Source organism: Planococcus citri, chromosome 1 (assembly GCF_950023065.1).
Source record: "Planococcus citri chromosome 1, ihPlaCitr1.1, whole genome shotgun sequence".
Classification (NCBI taxonomy): domain Eukaryota; kingdom Metazoa; phylum Arthropoda; class Insecta; order Hemiptera; family Pseudococcidae; genus Planococcus; species Planococcus citri.
The window spans coordinates 62,523,632-62,548,898 of record NC_088677.1 but is presented as its reverse complement, the minus strand read 5'-3'; the positions used below and the strand labels follow the sequence as shown (position 1 = coordinate 62,548,898).

The following is a 25,267-nucleotide window of genomic DNA, read 5'->3' as shown; positions in this document are numbered from 1 at the left end:
TTTTTTTTTTTTTTTTTCATTGGTGCAGAATGTACCGAAATGTCTTTGTATTTATTTAAAATTTATTTAAAGGCAATATAATATGACGGATATTTTTACGAGTATGATTTGTGTTGAGATACGAGAAGATGGACTGAATCTTACATAAATTTTATGGAAGTTTTGATGTGATCGTGCATAGTTCTTATTCAATGGTGTAAGACTGAACGATTTTTTAGGATTTTTTTTGTTTTGAAATTATGTTGGATTAATCATAATGCTCTGCTAAACAAGAGACCTTTAGTGATACCTACTCAAAATTGTTAATCAGTTTGTGTGAAGTAATGGAATACTTGATGAAGAGCTTCGACTTGAGCATATCTCCTAAAATAATTCAGTCTTCATAAATGAAACAAAATGAGTAGGTAGAGGTACTCGAAAAAAAATGAGTAGAAAGAGAAGCGAAAAGTTTTCCCCATCAATCAATGATTTTTTTGCTATTAAGTGAACTGAGGGTGAACTGTTCGAGTGAAAAAGAAAGGTTTCTGGCTTCTGGCTGATGCTTGTAAGTTGTAAGTGAATGTTTTCAGGAATCGCTCCAGAATATCAATGTTTGACGTCATGGTTTCTCAAGCAGTCGTAAAAAGTTTTTTTTTTTTTTTAATGAGGATCCTATGGGATACTACTCGTACAAGTATTTGGTGTATAATTTAGTTTACAATTTGTGTAATGAAATACATATTTTCTGTTGATTCCTAATAACCTTTTACCACCGAAAAGCAACAAAATATTTTCCTCTATGTTCACAGAAAAGAAATATTTTGTGAGAGATGTGCAGCAGACAAGTAACCATTCCAAATTAAATTTGCAATGGGAAGATTTTCCGGAGAAGAACAAAACTATTTGTATTAATTGGTACCTACGCAGAAAATTTTTTTCCAAACGATTTTGAAAGTTCGCTGATTGTAGAGTGAGAAATTTTATTAGAATAAGCATCGAGTTCTTTTTCTTTAGGATTTGAATATTTTTCTGTTCTGTAGAGCAAAGTTGAAATTTCTAAAAAAAAAAAATCATTCAAATTCTAAAATTTTGTATGCTTTTTCAACGATGGTTATTTACTTTATTTTTTTTTTGTCGAAGTCTCGTTTTCAAGCCAAAAATAGCAAAAAGTTTCGGCTTCTGTCAGAATTTCTAAAAGTACTGTTTCTAGTCGAAAATTGTCGCTTCTTTGCAAAAGATTTCACCTAAATGTCTCCTTTTCCCCAAAAATCAAAATTTCGTTTTGTCGCCAAAAATTGACAAAAAGTCTCACTGTTTTTCACTTTTTTGCCAAAAATTACTGATGTCGTTTTTGTGCAAAAAATTTCAAAAAATCTTAATTAGGTACCTACCTATTGCTTAAAAGCCTTGTTTTTTTTTTTAATCAAGAATTTCCAAAAAAGCTCTGCGTTTCAAACTGTCACTTATTTATCAGAAATTGTCAAAAATGTTTACTTTAATGCAAAAAAAATACCATAAAAAACCTTGCTTCATTTACAAAAAAATTGCGAAATAGTCTCACTTACTTATTAAAATTTGGAAAAAAATATTAGTTTTTTGCCAGCAATAAGCTGCTGAAGTCATTTTTTTACATTTTTAATGAATTATATTCTAGCTTTTTGTGATTTTTTTTTATTCCAAGTATATTAAAATGGTTTGCTCACGTCTTGTAACTTTTTTGGAATTTTGGGTTCCTAAAGTTACTTTTTTTGGGCAGAAATTGAGTAGATGGTACGAGCCCTGATCTGTACTAATGAGGAGTGTTGCTCATGAGTCATGTCATGACATTTTTCCTCTAGATTAACTTAGGTATAAACATTTTTCAACGGAGTGAATATTTTGAAGGATTTTTTTTTAGACCAAGGGATAACCAAGAAATGGTTATAGGATGGGTAATTCATTATCACCTGGAAAATTTCTCTTGGAATGATTCGGAGCTATTCTCTAGAAATTGTTCTAACTGACTAGGCAAGCGAAAAAAATTATCTTCGGTGCTTGAAAAAATCTTCAGAAGATGAGAAATTTTCCTGAAGGGATCGATACCAAAATTTTTGGGATGTTTGTGAAATTTTTCCAAGAAAATTTGAGACCTTTCCCCTTCTTCGTTAAACATCAATAAAATTTTGATTTTTTTCTCCCGCAATTTCATAATAATATGTATATGTAAGGTTACTTTGAAGTTTGAGTTTGAAAAAGTCTTACTTAATTGATAGGTACCTAGAGGTAGAGGTAGGTCAGTAATTCGAAAATTTTTACCCCCTTTTTTTTTTGTTTTTACTTTTTACTTTCCTCGCATGGGTAGGGCTGCATAAAATGGGATCATTTTTCTGGTATTCATATTCAAATTACAAATTGTTTAATTTTTGAAACCAATGAAATGACGAGTGAAAATTTATTCAAATTCAAATTTTTGTACAGTGACTTTTTCTTTCCTCAAACAGCAGCACTGTTCTAGTACTGATAAGAACTTCGTTGAAATAGTTGAAAAATTATGTTGTGTTGTTTCTTGTTTAAAAAATTAATGAGCTGAAAAATGATCTTCTTTTAGTGTTTGAATTTGAAGTGAACGTTAATTACGATTGCGAGTGCTAATTCGAGTGTTTCCGATGTTCGAAGATATAATATATTTGCTTCAATAACTTCAGTAAATCACTGTTATCATCCATTTATAATTTGCCGGGATTTCGTTATCAAAGGTGAGCAGAAATTTCCAATTTTTCTCCTAGTATTTGTTATAAATTTAAATCATTTTAATTTCATTTTCTTTTTCGTTCCAATCTATCCCACGATCATTAATCCATTTTACTTTTCATCGTTCAACAGCTAGCAAAGAAAACTGTGTTTCTATCATTTCAATCCCAAACTATCAAACACTTTTCTTTTTGAAAATTCACATTTGTGTCGATTTATTCAGATACTATTGTAAAATAAAACTCAAACTTTGTTTATTGCAGTCGAACTCGCTGAAATTTCACCATGGCTAAAACTAAGAAGGAAAAAGTCAAAAGTTTCACGAGTATATTTGGAGTAATCAAAAATAAAATTCTTAGCATATTTCACGCGTTCAAGAAAATCTTCATCGGTACAGAAAAGCATAGATTCCCGTACGTATCCATAATAATAATTCGATCAAGTACAATATTTTACCAATTATCATTCTGGAATTCTTTCTCAAACTATTATATTTCAACAGGCTCATCAAACTAGCCAAAAGGATTTTCGCAACTATACTGGCATTCTACGTTCTGTTATTCTTCGTAATCCATAGATACTCGTATTGGCTCCAGAGACATATTTTATTCTTACAATTCGGTAATTATGCTCTTTTTCGTGGAACACTATCGAGCTTGTTTGGGTTCCAAGTACACGAACCGTATTTTAATCAGTCAAGGTTGACCCTCGATACCTCGATTGATTACACGTTTGTGAATTTTGTCGTAACATGTGACTTTGATTCATGTTGAACTTTCATCATTGAAAATACCTAATCTGATTACAGTACGTTGGCCGTTGAAAACCGATTTCAATAAACCCGAGAAATTCGAACTGAAGGGATGCAAGAACTTCTACCTGAGTACCAAAGACGGTGTGAAAATAGGCGTATGGTGAGCTTATATTCTGGAACTCTGACTTTAACGTACAACGATTCGAATCGAATACTGATATTTTTTTCTCTCTTTTTAAGGCAAATTTTACCCGAATCTTATACTAGTCAGAGTCAAATAGCAGTTGAAACCTATGATGAAGCTATAGGAGATGGTAAACCGATCATTATCTATGTTCATGGAAATTCTGGAACTCGAGCCACGTATCATCGTGTCCAATTGTATAAACTTTTGCAAAAGAACGAATGCCACGTTATTGCGTTCGATTACAGATGTAAGTTACAGATTTCATCATGAATATTGCTATCGAGTGACTGTGAAAAAATTACCATTTCTGATCACGTTGTTTTCAGCTTTCGGTGACTCATCTTACGTACTTCCTGACGAAACCGGAGTTGTCGATGACACCGGCACCGTGTTGAAATGGACTTTCGAACACAAGAAAAATTCGCCTGTTTATGTTTGGGGTCATTCACTCGGCACTGGGTACGCATTTTACGAATTCATAATTCACCAATAATTCGAATCTAGTGCTCATATTCTCTTTACATGTTACAGAATCGCTTCGAGAACAGTGACCGAATTCGAATTACGAGGCGAATCTGTCGATGGTTTGATATTAGAAGCGGCTTTCAACAACTTAGAAGACGCTATCAGAAACCATCCTCTATCTGTGGTAAATCAATATTAACCTCTCCAAACACGAGTACATCTTTCCTTCGGAAAATTGACCAACTATTTTGTTTCTCAGCTTTTCAGACACGCCATCGGATACGATTTCTTCTTCGTGAAACCGATTCAGAATAACGGTATTACTTTCACAACCGATAAATATCTAGCGTCGTCCAAAATACCACTGTTTATCTTGCATGCCAAAGACGATTGGATTTTACCCCCGGTTTTAGGACAAAAAGTAATTACATAGTGACACATAGCCAGACGCAGACGGTACATTGTAAATGAAACTCATTAATATTTGTTATTTCATCTTTTATCTCGACAGTTATATCAATACCTAGTTCAGAACCGTCCTAAAGTTCAAGAAAGTGTCAAATTTGTGGAATTCGGAAAAGGCTATGGACACAAGTACATGTGCAACTCGACCGCTTTAATTAATTTAATTAAGTGAGTAATCGCCATATCTTGTAATCAGGTATAAGGTATCAGTTCGAAGAAACGTGTACGATAATTGAGCCGAGTGAAAAAATCGCCTTTGTGATCTTATTCGAATCGAATGTGATAATTTAATTGTACGTATAATCTGTTTCAGCTTATTCTTATCGGGGAAATTGAATGAAATTCCACCGGTAGTCGCTTGATTGTGATTCCGAACTGACAGAAAATAATGAAACCTCGGACGATATTTTAATATTATTTTTAATTTTTTTTTGAGCCAATTTTTTTTATCGCTTTGCGAATTTTTTTCACCTAATTTGAGCGATACAGCGTAAATTTTACTGAAAAATTATATTATCGTTGTTTTCAGTTCGAGACGATGCATATTTTTTCTTAATAATTACCCACCAATTTATACTCGTAAATGCGCGTGTATCGCTCAATAACAATTACCATAATGTACTTTGGTGCTTATTTAGTTAATTATTTCTACAATTGTGATATTTTTTTTCTGACTAGGTAGCATTTGGGCACATTTATGTTTAAGTTGAAAATGATTTATTACCATAAGATTTTATTTATTGAGATTTGATACCCGTAGTTATTACTGATTGAGTGTTTTTTATTCCTTCGTCGTGAGTTGGGCGTTTTTAACAGATTGCTGATTAGTGATTATGTATTCATTTTTTTTTTTTTTAAATGAGGAGAAATAAAATGCTGGAATAATTTTTATGTAAAAAGTTGTTTTATTGAAAATCATTCATAAATAATTAATAAATACAAAATTAAATTAAATTACAAAACAGTCTGATAAACTGAACTCCTTGTTTATACAGTTGTAACAAATTATTAATGGTCATAATTATTCTTATACTTCTTCCAGGCTACTTTGAGAATCGCACACCCAATATTCGCCGTAAGAATCTACGAAAAAAATGAAAAAATATGAGTTACTACTTGATAAAATATTCAAAAAAAAAAATAATTCTTTGAAAATAGATTAACTAACGGGCCAATAAGAAACTCCAATTAAGGTTCAATAATTACTTAGCGTCCATAAACTGACCAATAATTTTATGCTTTCATTTTCATAAAAAATAATCATTCAGTAAATTTTTTCTCAGAAAATTTTTTTGATTAGCTGGCAAATGCATAATATTTCTGTGTTCAATAAAATTTGTGAAAATCATCAAAAATTGTTTGGTGATAGTGTTAGATATTTTTTACATGGAAAAATTGTTCACATTCACCCCCCCCCTCCCCTCTCCTCCGCCATTTCTTCTCCCTTTTTCTAAGACCTTTCAAAAAAGCATTTTCCCACTCTTTCATTTCTCCTGTTTTATGACATCAAAAGTTATGCGATTGGGCTACTGCGTAGATGTATAGGTAATTTTAAAAATATGTACAGTAAGTATAACTGGTCATCATTTTTGTGACCTTAGTGTGATCATCGTCAATTTCTGAGGAATATTCCTTCGAGATTTTTTTTGCCCCCACCTCTCAAAAATCGTTTTTTTGGGGGGGGGGGTCCTTGAAAATTTTAGCCCTACATAAAAATTACCTGAGCCCAGGAGCCCCCATATGTAGTTGAGAAAATCACAGTGTTAAGAGCCAATGTTGGCCGGGGTAAAAAAATCTGGGTCTCCTGAAAATCTCCCCCCTCGCTCTGAAATGTGTAATTTTTTTTAAAAATTGAAGTCGAAAATGTGTTGTTTACAAAACAGATTTTTCCACGAGTTTTCTCTATGAAGAAGTGCCCCTCCTTCCGTTAAAAAAATAAATTATTTCGTTTTCTCAAAAAAGTTTATTGGAGCACTTTCTTCTACTAGAGTTTTTTCAAAAAAAAATTTCCCAAATGCATGTAAAAAATTTCCTTCAAAAATAAAAACTTTATTTTTGAAAATTCATAGGTCCAGAACAAATTTTTTTTCGAGAAAGTTTATCACAACTGATTTTTTTAATAAGTGAAGTTTAATAGCTTTTGTTCCATGAAGCTTCAATTTTATTTTCAAAATTAAAGTGTTCAATGTTTCTTCAAAAATCAAGATTTTTGTGTTTTGTGTTCAAAAATTAAGTTTTTTCAATTTTTTTTATTAAAAAATAAAGGCTCCATTTCCTTTTTGAAAGTAAAGATTTGCATATTCGCTTCAAAACCGAAATGAAGTTATTATTTTCTGTTCAAAAATGAAATTTTCATTATCATCATAAAAAATGGAGATTTTCATTTTATTTTCAATAATGAAGTTTTCGTTTCAATTTAACAAGATTACAAGATGATTGCATTTTCTCTTCTAAAAATGAAGTTCGCAATTTTTTCTAAATAACCTTTTTTTTCAAAAAACTTTCCTCGGGTCTCTCAACTGATTTTGAAATGATTAGGTATGGAGCCCTCCTAATTTACAAAGATCCAAAAATGAAATGTTTTCAAATAACATTTTGAATTTATTGAATTTTTGTGTAGACATCAAGTAGTAATGAAGGAAATTTTTCGAAAATTTTGTAAGGTTGGGGGGTGGGTAGTTTTTTTTCAAGGGGGGATTATCTGAAGGAAATTTTATACAACAATGTCTTTCCTAATTCATCTATTGATTTTTGGTGGGGGGAGGGGGGCAATAATTTGCTGAAGTATATTAAATATTTTATGATGAAAAAAATGAAGCCACGTACCTATTTCCTGAGGAATTTTCTTGTTCCCTTTTGAAAGTGAATAAGGTTCCACATTAAATGACATTTGCACCGTTATCACCAGTAAAAATACAATGGCACCGAAGGATAACACTTCCAATATCTCAACCCACGGATACCCTTGATCCTCAACATCAGCAGTGAGATCACTTACAACAATACTATCAGAATCCGACGAATGGTGATGGTTTTTCAACGAAACTGGTTTTTCGTTTAGTTTCAATTCACTTTTATGGGAGGCAGATAGTTCACTAGGATCATCTGCAGATGAATTGTTCGACCCAATTTCTAGTTCTTCAATGGAATCTGCATCATCATCTGATGATGATTCATCTAGACTTCTTCGTCTACGACTATTGATAATGGTTGTTAAATCAATATTGAGTACGGTAGCATCATCTATTAATTTTTCGGATTGTTTCGTCGAAGTGGGAGATTCTGAAGTAGAATACGAAACTATGAGTGGTGTGGTGGTAGGTACGTCTTTAGTGCGTGGTTCACCTGTTGTTACCATAAAAGATGATAACATGGGCTCATCTTGAGGACGATTATCATTCACTATAGTTTCAGCCTGACTGACTTGCGATGTTGTCTGAGGAGGAGCTTCAGAAGACGAGGCGACTGATGACGATTCACTCAACACCGGAGATGATGCTTCTGGAGGCGTTTCAGGTTCTGGCGCAGAGGATGGAGATTCACTCGATACAGCTGGAGGTGTTTCTGAAGCTGGTGCTGTTTCTGGAGCTGGTTCTGGCTCTGGTGCAGAAGATGAGATAGCTGGAGGTGTTTCTGAAGCTGGTTCTGGCTCAGGTGCAGAAGATGGAGGTTCACTTGGGGCAGGTGGGGGTACATCAGGAGCTGAAGTGGGTTCAAGTACAGCGTTCGCTGGTGTCGTTGGATCTGAGTCTGTAGCAGCAGGAGCGACTGATGGTTCAGCAGATGGTACTGATTCTGAAGTGCTTGGTTGCGTCACAGTTTCTGTTGCTGGCGATGGTTCAACTGGTGGTGGTTCGCTTGGGATAGGTGCAGAGGTAGTAGTGGAGGTGGAACTGGGAGCAGCCGTTGTGGTTGTCGTGGTAGTTGTGGTGGTACTGGATGGCTCTTTTGGTGGATTTGTATCGTCGATAGGTACACATTGGTTGTCCTTTTTTTTGTACCCTTTGCAGCATTCTTCAACTACTCGTTCTCTTTTTTCTACCTAAATAATCAGATGAATTTTAAGGTAAGAGAGATGAAGTGTTCAATTTGGTATCACTCGAGTGCATTTTTCGATTTTTGGGCAACTTTTAAAAATCTTACAGGTAAAAAATGACCAAAAAAATCAAAATTTTACCAAGTTAATGTAGAAAGCTGAAATTTGGTAGGTACCTATCTACTCCCATTTTCGACCTTCCAAATCGATTGAAAACAGTTTTGACTCGTTTTGAGTAGTTCTATGATCTTTCAGTAGATTTTTTGATAGTTGAAATTTTTGTGAAATTTAACCTGACAAGGAAAATATTTCAACCAGCCCGAAATTTTTTGAATTGGATATAAAGGAATCGATAGAGGAACCCAAAATACACCGCCAGTTGAAATTTCAGGTAACGAAATTCATTTTGGAATTGTTAGTGAATTTTTGAAAATCCAAATTTGAGCCAATAAAATAGGGGAAAAAATTCTACCAAATCGACCTAGAAATCAGAAAAAAATCTTAAGGTGGCCTTTTCGTCTTTGAACATTTTACCTTACTATGAATATATTTTAAATATCTACTAACTCCTATAACAGTTTTCGTAACATTTTCGTATTTGCTGGAGAACATGCCAAGTAAATTAAATCCACCATTTTTCTGCTTGAATCCCAATATCGTTTCCGTTTTGGTAACTTCCACGAAATACCTGCACAAATAAAAGTTGTTCACTGTAAGTACCTACGTTCATCATTATGTATTTATCACGCTGAATGATTAAATGGTCAATGGGTGTCTAACGTAAGTATATCTCATTAGGTCAACTGGTCTATAGGTACTTCCTCACGCAGAGCCGCAGATTCACCTTCATTATAAAAAACCAGTTCTTTCACCTTCAAAAAAAAGCAAAGCGATTATCTACATTACCTATGTGTTTATACTTACGGTTCGGTAACATTGCAGAAGTTGGCTTTTTGTGTTTGAACTTGATGATGTAATGACAATGAAAATATGACTAGGAACACAAGATGAATTTTTTCACCCATTTTTGTAGTTTATTCACCGCATTCAAATATGATAGGTAGGAGGTAGGTACGTACGTACGTTTAAATATTCAGCATTTGATCTGAAAATAAATATAGGTATAATGATTTTTAGAAACTGAACATGGAACCGGTGTTATTGATACTAAGTATACAAAGTGTGATTTCATTTTCCACGAACAATACTATATTTCAAAGCCTATTTTCAAAAGAAGGGGAAGGGGGATCTATATACCTAGCTAAGATTCATGCATATTGATAAAAATTGCACCAAATTTAATGCTTTATTGTCACCTATTTTCAATGAGGCACAAAGTTCCATGCAACGAGACAAGTTATACCCAATTGATTGAGTAGGCAAACTATCACTGCACTTCCAAAGAGATACTTAAGTGTACAAATATTTGAATATACCTACTCATAAAAAACTATACAAATATTTTAATCCACCTACCTTTTTTTTGTTTCGTTGACGAGTGTATGTATTATTTGATTAAAATTCCAACGACGAATTGGCCGAATTACACGGAGAACGAGCTAATTTCGAGCACATCATTCATACAACTAAAATACCTACTCGTACGCACGAGTTCCAGTGTACTTATTTTTTCGCGGAAGATATAACAAGCAATTGGCAAGGTTGATAGGGAGCTACTACCGTCTATAGTAGACTGAAATCTATACATTCGCTATTTCAATGATGATAATTTTATTTTAATATGCAGGTTTTACGTACAAACCGTTTTAATTATTAGGTGGGTATTTTCAGGGTTAAGGAATTTAAAAATGAATCAATTGGACGATTACCTAGTGTACCTATGTTAGCATTGCAATAAGTTACGAATGTGTACAAACAGAGGTTTGCATGCTTATGAAAATTGGCATGCCTTATTATTATTAGGAGTTAAATGTGTGCTTACTGCAGATATTTGCTTGGCTACTACATTGTCACGACAAAGTATGTGTTTCCCCGAATGAGTTGACTGAAATTTTCACTTAAATTATTTCCACGCTGTGATTGACAAAAATATCCAATTTTGGTGAGTAGGTATACGCATTTATTTAGCTGATTCAGGTACTCAAATTTACGAAGGTGTGGAGTTGGAATATTGAGCTGGTGAGATGGTGGCTTGAAAAAAAATAGCCCTTCAATTGCATGGTGCTTTACTGCGATTGAGATTTTGTCACAATAACTCAAAAATTGCATTTTACAAAAAATCAATTGATCTGTCATTTCTCAGAAAAACATTATATTATTTCAAATCTAACAATAAGTGGAGTCCACATTTTTTAAGAAAAAAAAAAAAAAAAAAAATGCCAATAAATTTCGAAAAGTGATTGCACTGACAAAACTCTTGGAAATCTGTATTTACCTTTCATATTTTAATCTTCAAAAGAACGAAAAACAATATCTATAAAATTTAAAAAAATGTGATTGTCTTATTGCAACTTTGAAAATTTTCCAAATTCTTCTCTTCGAGAAAAATTAAAACTATCTAAATTAAAAAATCGCATTTTTTTTGCAAACTTTCAATTTTTTAAATCGACTTTATTACGAAATAATGCCATCCCAATTTTTTAATATATTGTTCAGCATGAAAACTTGCCCATAATATATTTTTTCAGAATTTTAGAGAGTCGAAACGATATGATAACTACGTTTTGAAACTTTTCGAGCTAATTTTTCGTACAAAAAAAAGTGGCAACACTGATTTTAATGATATCACCAAAAAACCTTTCAAAACCCCTAACTATTGGAAAAAGTTCCATTTTGGTATGGTATAGCGGTTCTCGAGTAATCCACTGCTGAAATGGATGATATTTTAGGATCACTGAAAACTTTGACACCCCCTGGCTGCCTTTAAAAATGAGCTAGAGGGCTGCGATTTGCGCCATTGGTCATCCCTTTGGAAGGTTTTTCCACAGGAAAAATTTCAAAAAAATCGCTGCCCCCCCCTCTCTTGCTACTTCTTGGTCGAATAGACGTGGAATGGCCCGGAAGGAAATGTAAGTTGACAACACAGAGCCAAGCTTAGTGAATTGTTTCGAGGAAAATTAAAATTGTCTCAGTGAGTTCATCTGTTTTCTATTCTTTATCATTCTCTGCCTCTATTTGTCCTTCCAAACAGCGCGAAGTGACGTATAGGGAGGTATTGTTTTGGGTTGAAAATGAACTTTGGAATTTACCCTCGATAAAAGCAGTGCATCGGCATCGCCATGGTGTTTCTCATTTTTACAATTTTACAGTAGGTATAGGTACTTACTTTCTGTTCGGAAAGGTTTTGATGCGTAGACTACGATTTATTTAGCCTATTTTTTACGTGTTTTATTTATAAATTAAAGTGAAAATGATTGGTATTGATAATGATATAATAACACGTGTTTTGATTTGTTTATTTTTATTTTACTTCGATCCAAACTGCAGAGGTGAGTTTCATGACCATAACTAACTATTCTAACTAACTTTTAGCACATCGATTTTTTTTTGTTTTGTTCTGCATTCCAAAAAGGGCTATTTTTGTACAGAGCAGAAAACAATGTTTAAAAAAGTAATTTTCTGTTTAAATATTGACGAAAAATTAAGTACATTCGTGCCCTTTTTGGAGAAACTTCCTTATAAAAATTTGTGGTTTCACATACGTTGTACTCATGTTTTATCAATTATTTTTTTCAGTCTTATGCGATGAAGCGATAGAGCCGAAAAGTACCACGTAAGTAATAGGTAACCTGCAAAGTAGGTAATATTTACGCATTTCTGAATTCTAAACATACCTAGACCCATAGTAATATTATTACGAGCTCTGAAAGCAAGTTGAGTAGGTACCAGAGCGAAAAAAATCACAATTTTTTCGAAAATGTTCCCTCTGAGGACTCATATCTCCCCTTCAAGGGCACCATACCGAAGCTGAAATTATTTCTGGTTGACTTTCAACTCAACATGAAGGTCCGGTCTCCCTTAAATTTGATCGAAATCCTCAACATTTTTCTTTGCGATCCATCTTCAGTAGAAGTTTAATGTACTACCTACCTACCTACCTAGTACCTACATTATAAATATGAAATCATAAATAAATCATGTGATTTTATTGCAGCAATTTTTGCGACGTACCCACCCTATTACCAAATGCAAATATCACATACAAATGTATCAACCAAATCAAGAACGAATCAAAAAATTGTGTTTCCAATGGAATAGCTATCGAATCGACGATGGTTAAAATCACGTGCGACCCTGGTTATTCTACAAATGGTGAAGACGCATTGGTAACAATTTGCTATGAAAAGGAATGGGTTCCTCCTATAAAAGGATGCATTAGTAAGCGTACGCATTGAGCCTCTTATTATAAGATTCTTCATGCATAATACTCGATATAGTACCTACTTACCTACCTATCATCTTTCCAATGTAGAAAAGTGTAAAAAGCTGAATCCTGTAAACGTTCACTTGGAATGCTTTCGTAAAAATATTTCCATCCCTTGCGATGAAAAATTTCTAGTTTCTGGAGTGACGGTGCGTCCAACATGCAATTACCTCACGTTAGGATTTCACTCATACTACCCTGGTCATCAAGAAATACACTGCCAAGAAGATGGAAACTGGGATAATGATTTGCTTTCCTGTGTTCAAGGTAACCTGTGATAGCCACTAATGTGCATGTGCATAATGGGATGAAAATAAACGTCTATTTTTACCTTCACACAGATTGCGGTCTATTACCAAGCTCAAACGATTCAAAAACCTGGGGCATGCCATGGGATGTCGTTATTCTACGAGATATGAAAAAAATATGCTTTGGCACTATAATTAGTCCTAGAGTAATTCTAACCTGTAAGTTGAAACTTTGAATACGTATAATGTACTATCTTGAACTTTTCAAAGAAATTTCCATTTTTGGTCCATTTTTTTGTTTAACGGATCTCTTTCATTTGGCTGAACTGCGACCCTAGAGGGAAATTATTTTCCCACATCCATTTGGATTCGTGCTTATAAGTACTTTATACGTACTATGTACAATGTACATACTACATAATAAGATTTTGTACCTATGTGATTTTTTTTTTGTATGTTGTCAAAGTGACTAATCCACAGTGTTATTGTTCTTTATGTACACTAAGCTGAATTCTGCATGCTCTTCAATATTCACAATTTCGACCTTGAATCTATGATGCAAAATCCCTTGGATCCCGCAGTTTTCAAAGTTGGCATTATGAATGATGTAAATTATCACAATAATACAGTATGGATGAGAAGTCTAAAGCATAATACATCCAAACTGAACTTTTCTGAAAAAGACAAAAATTTTACACCGCTAAAGGTAAGATACTAAAGGTATTGCACATCACGTTTAATCGAATTTTCAAGGTATTAAGAAGGCAAAGTAGGTTCGAATACCTACCTTGTTTTTCATATACCTATCCTATTGTTTACATATCTTTTTTGAAGTATTGACCTATAGGTATTTGTGGTCGAGAAGGGCATTATTTTGTAGTCCTTAGATGAAAATCAATATTTATGTAAAGTATGTATTTACCTATGTATATAATTTTCTATATCACAATACAATGTTATAGATTAAAGAATTTCGTTATTTCAAGAATGGAAAGCAAGACAAATCCCTTCTTTATGATGTATTAATAGTAATCATGGAAGAAGAAGTCAATTTTAACTCGCGTGTTCACCCAGCATGTGTTGATTGGGAAAATCGCAATAGACTAAATATTACTACTGGAATCGCAAAGGTAAAGTTTTTAAATACTCATTTTATTTTTTGTGAATGTTGAGCATGGCCTGAAGTTCCCATACTTGACCGAACTTTTGGTTGCCCTGGTTCATTTTTTTTTTCATTTCCGTTTGATGAAAATTTAGGGAAATTTCAAGTTTCAAAAATCTACTGGAGGCTCCAGTAATTTTCAAAAAGTCGCTGGAGGCTCCAAAAGACATTAGTTGCAGAATAAATTTCGGTTTTCCAATTCCATTTGATGAAATTTTGTGGGAATTTCGAGTTTCAAAATTCTGCTGGAGGGTCCAGAACTGCTCAAAACGGTTTGGAACAGTTTCCATTCGATTTTTCGTGTCGAAAATAAGGTATATCCCAAATTTCAGCTTTCTTGGTCAATGTGGTAAAATTTTGATTTTTTCCCTCTTTTTTGGTCAAAATTTGATTTTTAAAAATTCACTAAAAATCGAAAAAGGCACCTTAGCACTATTTCGTTAGGCTCAAATTTTTATTTTTTGTTTCGTTTCATTTTAGATAGAGTATTAGCAACACTGATTTCAACTGAAATCCTCAATAAAACTGAACTTTTGCGAGGAAGTTGCTTTCACACTAGACATTCCAAAGTAGATGTACTTATTAAGTATGATTTGAGATTGCAAAAATTGGGTCTAGAGTATTAAGTTCCAACAGAAAATGGCAAAATAACACAAAAACTATGAAAATGTTATGGCAATCAGTATCGTCATCATTTGAATTTCAGGTACAACAATATGATCCGAACCCAGAAGAATTCAGTGCCAAAGATCACACTTTCTTGAGTCATGACGCGTGCCAAAAAAATCCAACATACCCCTACACCGTGTTCAACTGGGCAAATATCATGTATGGTTTCGATGAGGAAGACAAAGACCCGAATAATTTCAAAATTTTCAACTTCGATCCAAAGAAAAGAAACCAGACTGCTCTCCACAAAGGAAAATTGTTTTGCCTAGAGGTGAAGCAAGATGAATCGACTCTTTTTGTGATTGTAAGCGGAAGCGGAGTCATGATTGAAAAAGATCACCGCTATTTTATTCGAGGAATTGCAGGAAGACGATTCATCAGAGCCCAGAAAAACAACGATACTTCCTTCAAATATTTTTTAAATTACATTCATCTAATTGCAAACTTTTCGTACGAAAATTTTTCAAAAAATATTATTCGTGCAGTTATTAATGGGTCAGTTGATGTTCGTTTTATTGATTCAGCAGTGCACTTCTTTAATTATAACTTTGCAAGTCTTGTACAAAGTCACCTCAAATCAGGCGGAGCCGAGTTGCTGAATGGCAAAGAAAAATTAATTGATGTTACAGATATAGCTGACTATGTAGATTGGCTGAAACATGTTGTAGCTGAAGTTGACCCGTATTATAAGCCTATCATACACTGAAGGAATGGTTTTTAAGACTTGTTTAGATTTTTTACTAAGCACCACTTTCTTAATTTTTTTTTCATGTCAGTTGAGTCAGGTATGTACCTACTCATGTTGTAGAAATGTCTGCGGTGAATGTGAAAAAGTGTCGTAGTAGTATATAGGTATTCCGAAAATATCTGTAAATATTCACTTTATAACCCATTAAAATTCTGAATTTCTGATGTTGTAATTCATTTCTGAGTGAAATTTTTGTCAGATTTATTCGATTAAAAAAAGATCCCAAGAACATTTTGAAAAATATGGGGGCAAACCTCCCTTTGAAGTTTGAACCCCTTGTGCACCTACTATATGGGCTTTGACGAATACTTCTCGCACTTAAAAATTTTGTTTCGGGGTTCTTATGCATGCTTCTATTATGAAATGCAGTTTATAGGTAGGTACCTACCTACTTGTAACTCGCCACTGCACTATAATTAGGTTATTGTGTTTACCTCGTGCACACGCGTTGGCATTATTATTGATTGATCTTTTTCCCTTCAAATATTCTCTCAGAACTTTTTTGTGAAATTTAACTTAAATTCCCAATAGTTTCGTACAAAATTACCAAAGTACCTACCTAGTTTTTTAATTGAATCGACAATATCAATTTTTTTTAATGTTTAAGGTGAACATAATAAATCGACTGGTTATAATTTTTGAATACCCACTATAATATAATGATACCTAATAAATTAACATTTTCTCAGATATACTCAAAAGTACTCTATATAGGTAGGTACTGCCAAATAAAATCGTTTCAATGGAAAAACTTTAATCCGACATTTCATTTCGTGACAGAAGAAGTAATACTTTCTTAAGGTATCATATTTCGTGAGTTGGTTCAGTTGGTCATAAAATTTAGAAATTTTTCATATCGGTACTCGTTATTAATCAACATGGTTAACATACCTAGTGCATTGGTCTTGGTTTTTTCGATGTGTACAGTGTTTACTGTAGGCACTGCAGCACCACCACAGGTAAGGATATTTAATTTTTTTAAATTCCAGTTGGGTTTAGAGTCAACTAAAAACAGTGTTGAAAAAAAAACGGTTTTTTTAAAAAAAGACAAAACAAACGGTTTTTTTTGTTTAAAACAGGGTTTTAAACTGCAAAAAAAAAAAAAAAAAAAAAATTCTCATGTGTTTTAAACGTGTTTTAAACATGTTTAAAATGTGTTTTAAACACGTTTTTAACGGAAATTCATTTGTTTTGGATTCAGTTTTTCAAATTTACGTTATCCAGTCATCAACAAACTTTTAAGATGCGACGTCATAAAATAGCTATAAGGCTCAAGAAATATTGAAAAATTGAAATCAAAAAACAAAATTTGCCTTTAAAAAAAGTATAGGAAGAAAAATGAAAATCTAAAAATTCAGTTTCTCCAATTTCACTACTTTTTCAACGAGAAATTGAAGTTAAAAAAAAACTTGTTTAAAACAAAAAAAACCATTTTAAACAGAATTTTGTTTTAAACACTGTCTGTTTTTTTCTCGACGTTTAAAACAGTGTTTTAAACGTTTTAAACATACGGTGCTGTTTTAAACTGACAACACTGACTAAAAATTTTGAATGAATTATTTTTACTTATTACCTTCCTATCTATCGAGTACCGATGATTTGTTTGTTTATCTAATTTTCATAACCTCCAGGTTGACGAAGCTACAGCACGCATGGTTCAAACCTTAAGCCAAGAATGTAAATCTGAGCTAAAGATTAGCATTCGTGAGTTCTTTACTTTTTTATACCTATACCCATACACGTATCATATTTAGGTAGATACCTACCCACCCAAAATGAATACGAAAAAAATATGGTAGGTAGGTACTAGGTACATACTTGAAATTGAACGTTCAACTTTTCCATTTTTTTTCTATTTTTATAGAGGATATGAGAATACTTCACGAGTTGAGCAAAATGCCTACAAACGAAGCACAGTCGGTAAGTCTATGTACTATGAGTACATTATTATGTCTACCTATGTATATTTTACATGTTGAATTGTTTCCACTTATCTGTACTAGGTAATGGTTTATTTTCTTGTAATTCAATTACCTATAGATTTTGTACTTTTTTCAATGCGTAAGTATTTAATTTCAGTGCCTTTTGGATTGTTTTTCGAATAAATTAAGCTTGGTAAGCATACACTTACTCATTCTAAATAATCAATATTTATAAATTGAGTTAACGAAATGAAACACACTAAAAGCAAAACCCACTCATGATTAGATTAAAGATGGAAAACTAGATCACGAAACATTTATGAGATTGAACAAACTTATACTACACAATGGAACTCAACAGAAATCAGATGATGAAATAGAGAAGTTTTTCCAAAACTGTCTTCAAGAAGGTGAATTTATCTACCATAATTTTTTGACTTTTTAGGCTACTCGTCTATATTTAATTTTTATTTTAAAAATGAAAAAAATCTTCGTACCTACATATTTAATTAGAATTTTTATGCCTTGATTTATTTTGTAGTTGAAAAAAGATCCAAAGACAAGTGTGGAGGTGGCGTCGCATTGAGAGCTTGTTCGATTGGATTTTTCGCATAAATCGCCATAAGAAACCGATCTCGATCTACAAATTGCTATTTTCACTTTTTTTTTGTTGGGAATTAAAGGAGACGAGTTTAAAATGCAGGATTATGTACGTAATTTAAATTTAAATTTTTGACTAGGATAAAATTTTGAACAATTATTACTAAAATAGATACCTGGGCTGAATTGCCATTAGGAGGGTTATGTTATGTATTATTTACATTATCTTATATGTAGTATCGACACAACATATTTTTATAAAAATTCGAACACAAAAACTGTAAAATATAAGTACCTATAGGTATCTATGTTTATTGTTTATCGATAAGGAAACACCAAATTTATAATGAATAATTGCACTATACGTAGGTAACTAATTATTGAAATATCAAACAAAAAAATCACATCGCAGCTATTTTTATTTAGAACACGCATTTGTGGTTTCTTTACTAAATTTAAATAAAATTCTCCAAGGTGAAAAATCGATTGTGCGGTGTAAATGCGACTTTGATAACACTTACAGAGCTAATGAGTAGGGCCAACCTAATTAAATGTTTTTATTCCAGCCAATAAGCAAATGCCGTCAATTTTTACAAACATTGAAATGAATTTAAAAAAGTAGGTATTTTTTTCTGTAATGTGACCCAGAGCATAAGGAATACTATGATGGCCGTAATCAACACAGTTATCACTGGAGGAAATCCAGCAACCGGCAATGTTACAAAAATTATGCAGGCTACAATGAATAATCTGCGCTCAAGTTTCTCATTAGATGATAATTCATAATATGAAACATAAGAGGCGCCATCGTGAAAATAGGAATTAAGGGTGTTGATCGCTTTCATCTCCAGTTTGTGTACAATGACTTGGAAATTGAGATCCAAAAAATCGCGCTTAATACCATCGATCACATCATAACCAATATTCTCAAATCGATTTTTTAAATAATCAAGATTTTCGAACCAATATAAATCTTCTACAATTGCCTGTAAATGAACATCAAGAGTAATAATTAGGCACAAAAACTATGATGACTGATGAAGTGATAAGTGTAAAGTACCAAAATTAACCCGTTCATTTGTTGACAAATCTGGATACCTATATACCTACATGTACACGAGTATACGTATTTTAGTCCTTGCAGGACAATAACTCATTATTACCTTCATTCTTAAGACCCCTTCCCCCTAGGGAGGGACCGTGTTTTATTTTTCGCCACCGGATGACTGGTAAAATATTTTAATCGAATAAAACAAAATGATAAACATCAAGAAAAAGTCCCCAAAATAAATTTGACTGGCTAACAGATGCTTAAATGGCACTATCTTACCCGCCACCAAGCACCAACTTATACGCAAGTAAACAAGAAAATAGAAAAACGCTCACTTCTTTAAATTCAATCCACCGGTTATTCTTGCTATTTAGAAGTAGAAACTTCGAATGAGCTGCGCGTAAACGTTCCCCATGATTACATTCATAGTTTTTGAAATTCTTGGACTCGAACTCGAGATAACTTTTTTTTAATAGCGCTGTGGTCCATTGAAAGATCAGGATATTCAACATATTTCCATTCGAAAGGAGACGGTGGTAACTCGTGTCGATATCCTGTAAACAACAAAATAATTTCCTTAGTCAGGTAGGTATTTCAGTTATGTATTAGGTAGGTAACTAGGTATGATTGCTTCATTTAAGCAGTTTTATAGCATCTTAACTGATGGATACTTGGGGATTTTTCAGATCTAAATAAATTTAACGCATCGCGTGTACAGCCCATGTACTGTCTACTCACCTCTATCAATTTGGTTTCATATGTCTGGAAGAATTTGTCGTTTTTGTTGATGCTACTTCTGTACTGCTCCAAGGCTTCTTCCTTACATCTACGATTTTCTGTCACCGGATCGAATGAACCAGCAGGACCGCGTCTATAAGTCTCCAACATGTGCTGATGATACATCACGAGTGCATTCAAGTAGGGTGGACGACAAGTTTTTATCGCCGCAATTTTGTTGCGCAATTTGCAACTTTCATAAAAGTAGCTGATACTCTGTAACGAACCAGAATACCCTTTTTAAATTTTCTTATAAACTTATAAAATATACCTAGGTATCTACGTTGGAGATGGACGGAGGAAAAGTGATAAAAAAGGTACCTATAGAAATACACTCGTTTTTTAAGCGAAATTGTGTGAATTCGGAAATAATCATGTAAACTAGCACTATTATCCAGCAAGTAGGTATAAACGATCCTTGTTTACTTAAAATTCAATCCTCATCACATCTCGGTCAGTTGGATGAAAAAAAAAAAACGTATCACTGCAAATTTTCTCATCAACTTTTGAATTTTGGAAAAAAATAGGAATAGTGAAATTTGTCAACTATTGCTACCTAATCTGTTAATCTATAGCCTAATAAAAATTTTGAAGAGATCTATCCACATGAAAAATATTTTAAAATCATCCAACTAAGTAGCAAAAAGTTTGACAAACCCCCATGAATAACAGATGAGAAATTAAAATTAGTCCTAATTTAATTTACACTCACATCTTTCAGTTCGATCATAGCCCATCTTGAAAATCCTTCCTCCATCACGTGGCTTCTCAAATGGCGAATAGAAATCTCTTCATGCCTCCTGTGTTCCTCTTCCAGTTCAACAGTGCTCAAATACGGTACATCAGTTCGATCCAAAGCATTTTCCATACTTTCTCGGTACATTCTCCTTGCAGCAAACGCGTACTCTGAAGCTGTGGCTGTAGCATTTTCTCTATTGATCCGGGCAAACGTATCGCACTTGTATTCAATGTACTGTTGAGATAAAATTAGACATCATTTTTTTAATCGTTTATAAGTAGAAGTATAGGTACCTAGTTGGGTAATTATGACGTTGCATCCTTGATCCTACTGAAAGCTTTAAAATTCTAAAAAAGTAATGTGAAAAGGGATTTCAAAAAATACTCTGGTGTATATTCTTATCCGCATAATGTGGGTACCTAAGTACCTACATAATTACATAATGGCATATACGTAAGACTCACCTTATTCAATTGCTCGCTTCGTTTTTTCTTAAATTCAGAACTTAATCCAGGGGTAAAATTTTCCTGGAGCTGTTCAAAGGCGCTATGCTCGCATTTCCTACACAGGTCTCTTAGGTCTGCGTAGCTCAAGTGTGATTCATTGCCTTCGGAAGATTTTTTCAAGTGTTGATCACAGGCGTCTTTTGCAAGTATGATGGCTATCAACGAATTAGCATCTCCTTTTCCTTCATTGGAAATTTCAAAATCGTTGTATTCAACGTCAATCTCCTGTTCAGCAAAGAAAAGTTATTTCTCATGTTTTAATCCCTGAAAGTAAGTATCCGTCTACGTTTCCAGTATAATACCGAACTCATTACCCATCTATGTACCTAAATGAAAATATACCTACTTTTTTGTATTTAATTCAATTTCCAATTCGCTAAAATTTGTCATAATATAAAGTTCCCTCCAATTGTACAAAATATAATATTAGTTCAATTTTCTGCAGGTACTATAATGAGGACGGTTCAGAAAAAGAAAGGCGATTTTGCCAGAGAATCTTTTTTGTTCGCCTATAAATTGAAAAGTTGAATCAGAAACCATCGTTAGAAACTCGGTTGCTTTTAGATGTTCCCAAACTATTCCCTCTTTAATTTTCAAATTAGGCACGTTTTAGGGAAATCGAAGGTTAAGTAACGCAGGTTAATTCTCCGAATAAGTACAACAACGTAGGTACTAAGTACCTACCTAGGTAAAAAATCGCTCGGATTGACGAGGGGTAATACTGAACCTTTCCTTTCTAAATATTTGTACAAATGTACTTAGGACTAGGTAAAGATAAATATCCCATTGAATTGTTTTTGTAGTATGAATTGCACTAGGTATTTTTTTTGTTGCATCAAATTGTTTTGTGATTAGCTTGATGCATATGAACCATATGAAACTTACTTCTCGACATAAATTTTCATATTTCAGCGATTCGTTTACAGTTGATTGGAATTTTTTTCTGAACACTTCCAATGATTTTTTCATATTCTTTTCGTGTTCGCTCTTTAATTCTTTGGTGGATAAACATGGCTCAGCACGTCTACAATCCGCTTCCATGAGTTCATTGTATCTTCGTTTTGCCAATGCCAAAGCTAGAAGAAAATTGACTTCTTTTTCGATTTGTTTGGAGGCGTTAATTGATTCTTGACAGGAACTAATGAACTATAAACAAATAAAAATTCTTTGGTTAGTCTCATAAGTTTTTATCACCCTCTTGTATTTTGAAGGCGTAGATATAGGTATGTACTTTTCAGTATTTACAGGGTGCCCAGAAATATCGAGTACCCCAAAGAAAGTTTTTCATTAAAAATATAGGTTGGCAACGTGAAATACATGCATATGATTGGTGGAATGTTATCTTTCCAGTCCAACAACTAATCACGTGCTATCATTATTATCTTTCACTGTGACCAACCAAAGTATTTTAGTAGAAAACTTTTTTAGGGGTACTCGATATTTCTGGGCACCTTGTAGATTATAGATAGGCTAGATTCTTTCAACTAATAGGTACATCTACATACATACATCAAATGCATACTAACCTTAAGTACATTTTTTTCGTATTCATAATTTTTAGCTCCTCGTGAGGCGATGCGTTTGAATTCTCCGGATGCAATTTCTTCGCATCTTTCGTGCTTGAGTTGATACTGATTTTTGGATAATTTACCACAATCTGCTACGCGCTGAATATAAATCACTCTAGCTTCAGCAACTGCTAATCGATTGATGGCGTTCGATTTTAGATTATTCAGCATTTCGAATTTATGTTGAGCAGCGTCCAAGTACTGTAAATGATGAATAAAATAATGATAGAAATAAAGTATAGGTATCGTAGGTATCTGTTATCATTGCGCATATAAACTAACTCTATAGGATTTGTTGAGCCATGCTCTATGTCGAAATTTTTAATCAACTACCTACCTATACTTATTCCTCTCTCGTCCTACTGATACGTAGGTAGGTACGCTTTTTTCTTTCAAAAGTTTAAGACAAAATTCAAGCATCTTCCAAAATAGTTTTCAAAATGCAGTCTTTACTATCGTAGATATGAATTCGAAAATTAGGTAGGTAGTAGGTACCTACATAGTTTCCAACATGTACCATACCTACGTAAGTGATAACTTCACTATCAACCAATGTGGGATTAGATAAATTATATAATTTTGTTATTTTAAATAAGTTTAACTGAAAAATAGCTATCTGAGGAACCTTTTGCTCACCTGTAGCAGTTTCGCTTTCGCGGCATCTTCAATTAGCTGATTTTTTCCACAATGTATTTGGAATATTTCCAATGCCTGTTCTACACACTGAATGTGTTTGTTTGCTAACTGCTCGGAGGACAAGAATTCAGTATCATCCATAACGACGGTCGTCATAAGCGAATGATACACTTCTTTCGCTGATTTCGTCGCATCCAACATCAGGTTAACTGTAGTTTCCTCCATATTGATTTGCACTACAGTTTAAAATTGAACTAGTCACGACGAATAGGGAGTTTCATACACACGAACTAATCGCTTACACATGCACATTATACGATAGAATCGCGAACTCAAAATTATGGAAACAAAGAAGTTAATTAAAGAAATTCACGTTGGCACACCACAACAAATTTTTCGCTATGTTTTGTGTATAGAACAGATTTACAATGCGGTTTTCACATTCACTTGTTTGTTGCATCGCGATCGAGCTGCACACTATAACCTATAACCACGACACAAGGAAACAAAGTAGATAAAACGAAACTTGGGCCTTTCCACCTATCAGCAGAATGCGATAAGGTGTTCTTGCATTCAAGTCAGTTTAAAGATCATTTCAAATCAAAATGTTTTAATGAGAAGTACGCGTGAGTATTTCAAGAAAGCATATTCGAAGCAAACGCACTTATGAAGAGCTCATTAACTACCTACTACTATGTACTAACTTATAACAAACAATAACACATAACCTAGGGCACTATGTATAGCATGCATATCATATGCAAACAATACAGGGTGTTCAAAGAATCGTCTGGCGAAATTCAACTGCAGATAGTAGGTACCTAACTACCTACTCGAAAAGATGAACAAAAACCGTAAACGTTTACTTATTTGTGGCTGGCTGCATCTTCTAACACATGATAAGTAGGTACCTACTACCTACATATAAAAGTAATTTATTAATTTTGAAAAATTTATCAAAAATACTTAGGTAGGTACATAAAATAATTATGATGTTTTTACATAAGCTATGTTCGCTCATTCGAATGCTATGGATTAGAGGCATCATTTTGATTTTGAATAATATATAATTCATACATTTTCTTATTTTAATGACGAATTTTTCAAAATTAATACCTACCTGAATGGATGTAGTACAGTTTCACGTAACACAACTCGTTCAATTCACAAGATAGACATAATACCAGTCATGTTCTTTGTTCGTCTTTTCACCTAAGTATTTAGTATACACTATACTACATGCAGATGAACTTCAACAGCAAAATTGAATGTGTCTGGGAAGAAAATTCGACATTAATTTTGAAACCAACCAACAATTATAAGACTCTCCATACGTAGAGACTATGTTCTATCGCCCGAAAATTGGGGAAAGGGAGCCCATGGGCTGAAAATGGTGATTTTCAATAAGGTTTTGATTTTCTACTGTTTTTAGAGATCTGCATGCAAAATTTGAAAACTGTATCACTGGCAGTGTATCCTGGCTTCTTGGGAAAAAATCTAAGGTAACTCTGGACAATAAAATACTGCTGTACAAGTGTATACTTCGGCCAGTGTGGGCATATGGATGTCAACTCTGGGGAACATCAAGCAATTCAAACATTGAAATCATCCAGCGTTTCCAAAATAAAATACTTCGAACCA

At 33.4% G+C, this 25,267-nt stretch overlaps 5 protein-coding genes across 6 annotated transcripts; 3 read left to right on the top strand and 2 right to left on the bottom strand.

Moving 5' to 3' along the window:
* Window positions 1–2,488: 2,488 nt before the first annotated feature.
* LOC135833216 (lysophosphatidylserine lipase ABHD12) lies at window positions 2,489–5,480 on the top strand. Its single transcript, XM_065346909.1, has 10 exons — window positions 2,489–2,714; window positions 2,973–3,122; window positions 3,212–3,330; window positions 3,518–3,623; window positions 3,704–3,897; window positions 3,977–4,109; window positions 4,182–4,299; window positions 4,375–4,536; window positions 4,627–4,748; window positions 4,894–5,480. The coding sequence occupies exons 2-10, from the start codon at window positions 2,995–2,997 to the stop codon at window positions 4,940–4,942; spliced, it is 1,131 nt and encodes a 376-aa protein (XP_065202981.1). The 5' UTR covers window positions 2,489–2,714; window positions 2,973–2,994; the 3' UTR covers window positions 4,943–5,480.
* On the bottom strand, window positions 5,466–10,319 carry LOC135833215 (uncharacterized). Its single transcript, XM_065346908.1, has 5 exons — window positions 10,093–10,319; window positions 9,541–9,721; window positions 9,184–9,304; window positions 7,407–8,622; window positions 5,466–5,663 (listed from the first exon to the last, which is right to left on the bottom strand). The coding sequence occupies exons 2-5, from the start codon at window positions 9,639–9,641 to the stop codon at window positions 5,608–5,610; spliced, it is 1,494 nt and encodes a 497-aa protein (XP_065202980.1). The 5' UTR covers window positions 9,642–9,721; window positions 10,093–10,319; the 3' UTR covers window positions 5,466–5,607.
* A 1,203-nt stretch (window positions 10,320–11,522) lies between these two features.
* LOC135833214 (uncharacterized) lies at window positions 11,523–15,988 on the top strand. 2 transcript variants are annotated; one of them, XM_065346906.1, is made up of 8 exons: window positions 11,523–12,065; window positions 12,313–12,349; window positions 12,731–12,960; window positions 13,049–13,267; window positions 13,342–13,467; window positions 13,755–13,954; window positions 14,211–14,378; window positions 15,117–15,988. In XM_065346906.1, the coding sequence occupies exons 1-8, from the start codon at window positions 11,987–11,989 to the stop codon at window positions 15,783–15,785; spliced, it is 1,728 nt and encodes a 575-aa protein (XP_065202978.1). In that variant the 5' UTR covers window positions 11,523–11,986; the 3' UTR covers window positions 15,786–15,988. The 2 variants fall into 2 exon arrangements, with proteins under 2 accessions (XP_065202978.1, XP_065202979.1); XM_065346907.1 differs by having other exon boundaries at window positions 11,524–12,065; window positions 12,731–12,954.
* Window positions 15,989–16,552: 564 nt separating this feature from the next.
* On the top strand, window positions 16,553–18,653 carry LOC135833218 (uncharacterized). The gene is made up of 6 exons (XM_065346910.1): window positions 16,553–16,786; window positions 17,459–17,531; window positions 17,692–17,747; window positions 17,907–17,942; window positions 18,036–18,159; window positions 18,291–18,653. The coding sequence occupies exons 1-6, from the start codon at window positions 16,706–16,708 to the stop codon at window positions 18,362–18,364; spliced, it is 444 nt and encodes a 147-aa protein (XP_065202982.1). The 5' UTR covers window positions 16,553–16,705; the 3' UTR covers window positions 18,365–18,653.
* LOC135833213 (uncharacterized) lies at window positions 18,629–24,324 on the bottom strand. Its single transcript, XM_065346905.1, has 8 exons — window positions 23,627–24,324; window positions 22,949–23,191; window positions 22,308–22,568; window positions 21,381–21,647; window positions 20,890–21,150; window positions 20,139–20,393; window positions 19,736–19,954; window positions 18,629–19,335 (listed from the first exon to the last, which is right to left on the bottom strand). The coding sequence occupies exons 1-8, from the start codon at window positions 23,849–23,851 to the stop codon at window positions 18,940–18,942; spliced, it is 2,127 nt and encodes a 708-aa protein (XP_065202977.1). The 5' UTR covers window positions 23,852–24,324; the 3' UTR covers window positions 18,629–18,939.
* Window positions 24,325–25,267: the final 943 nt, after the last annotated feature.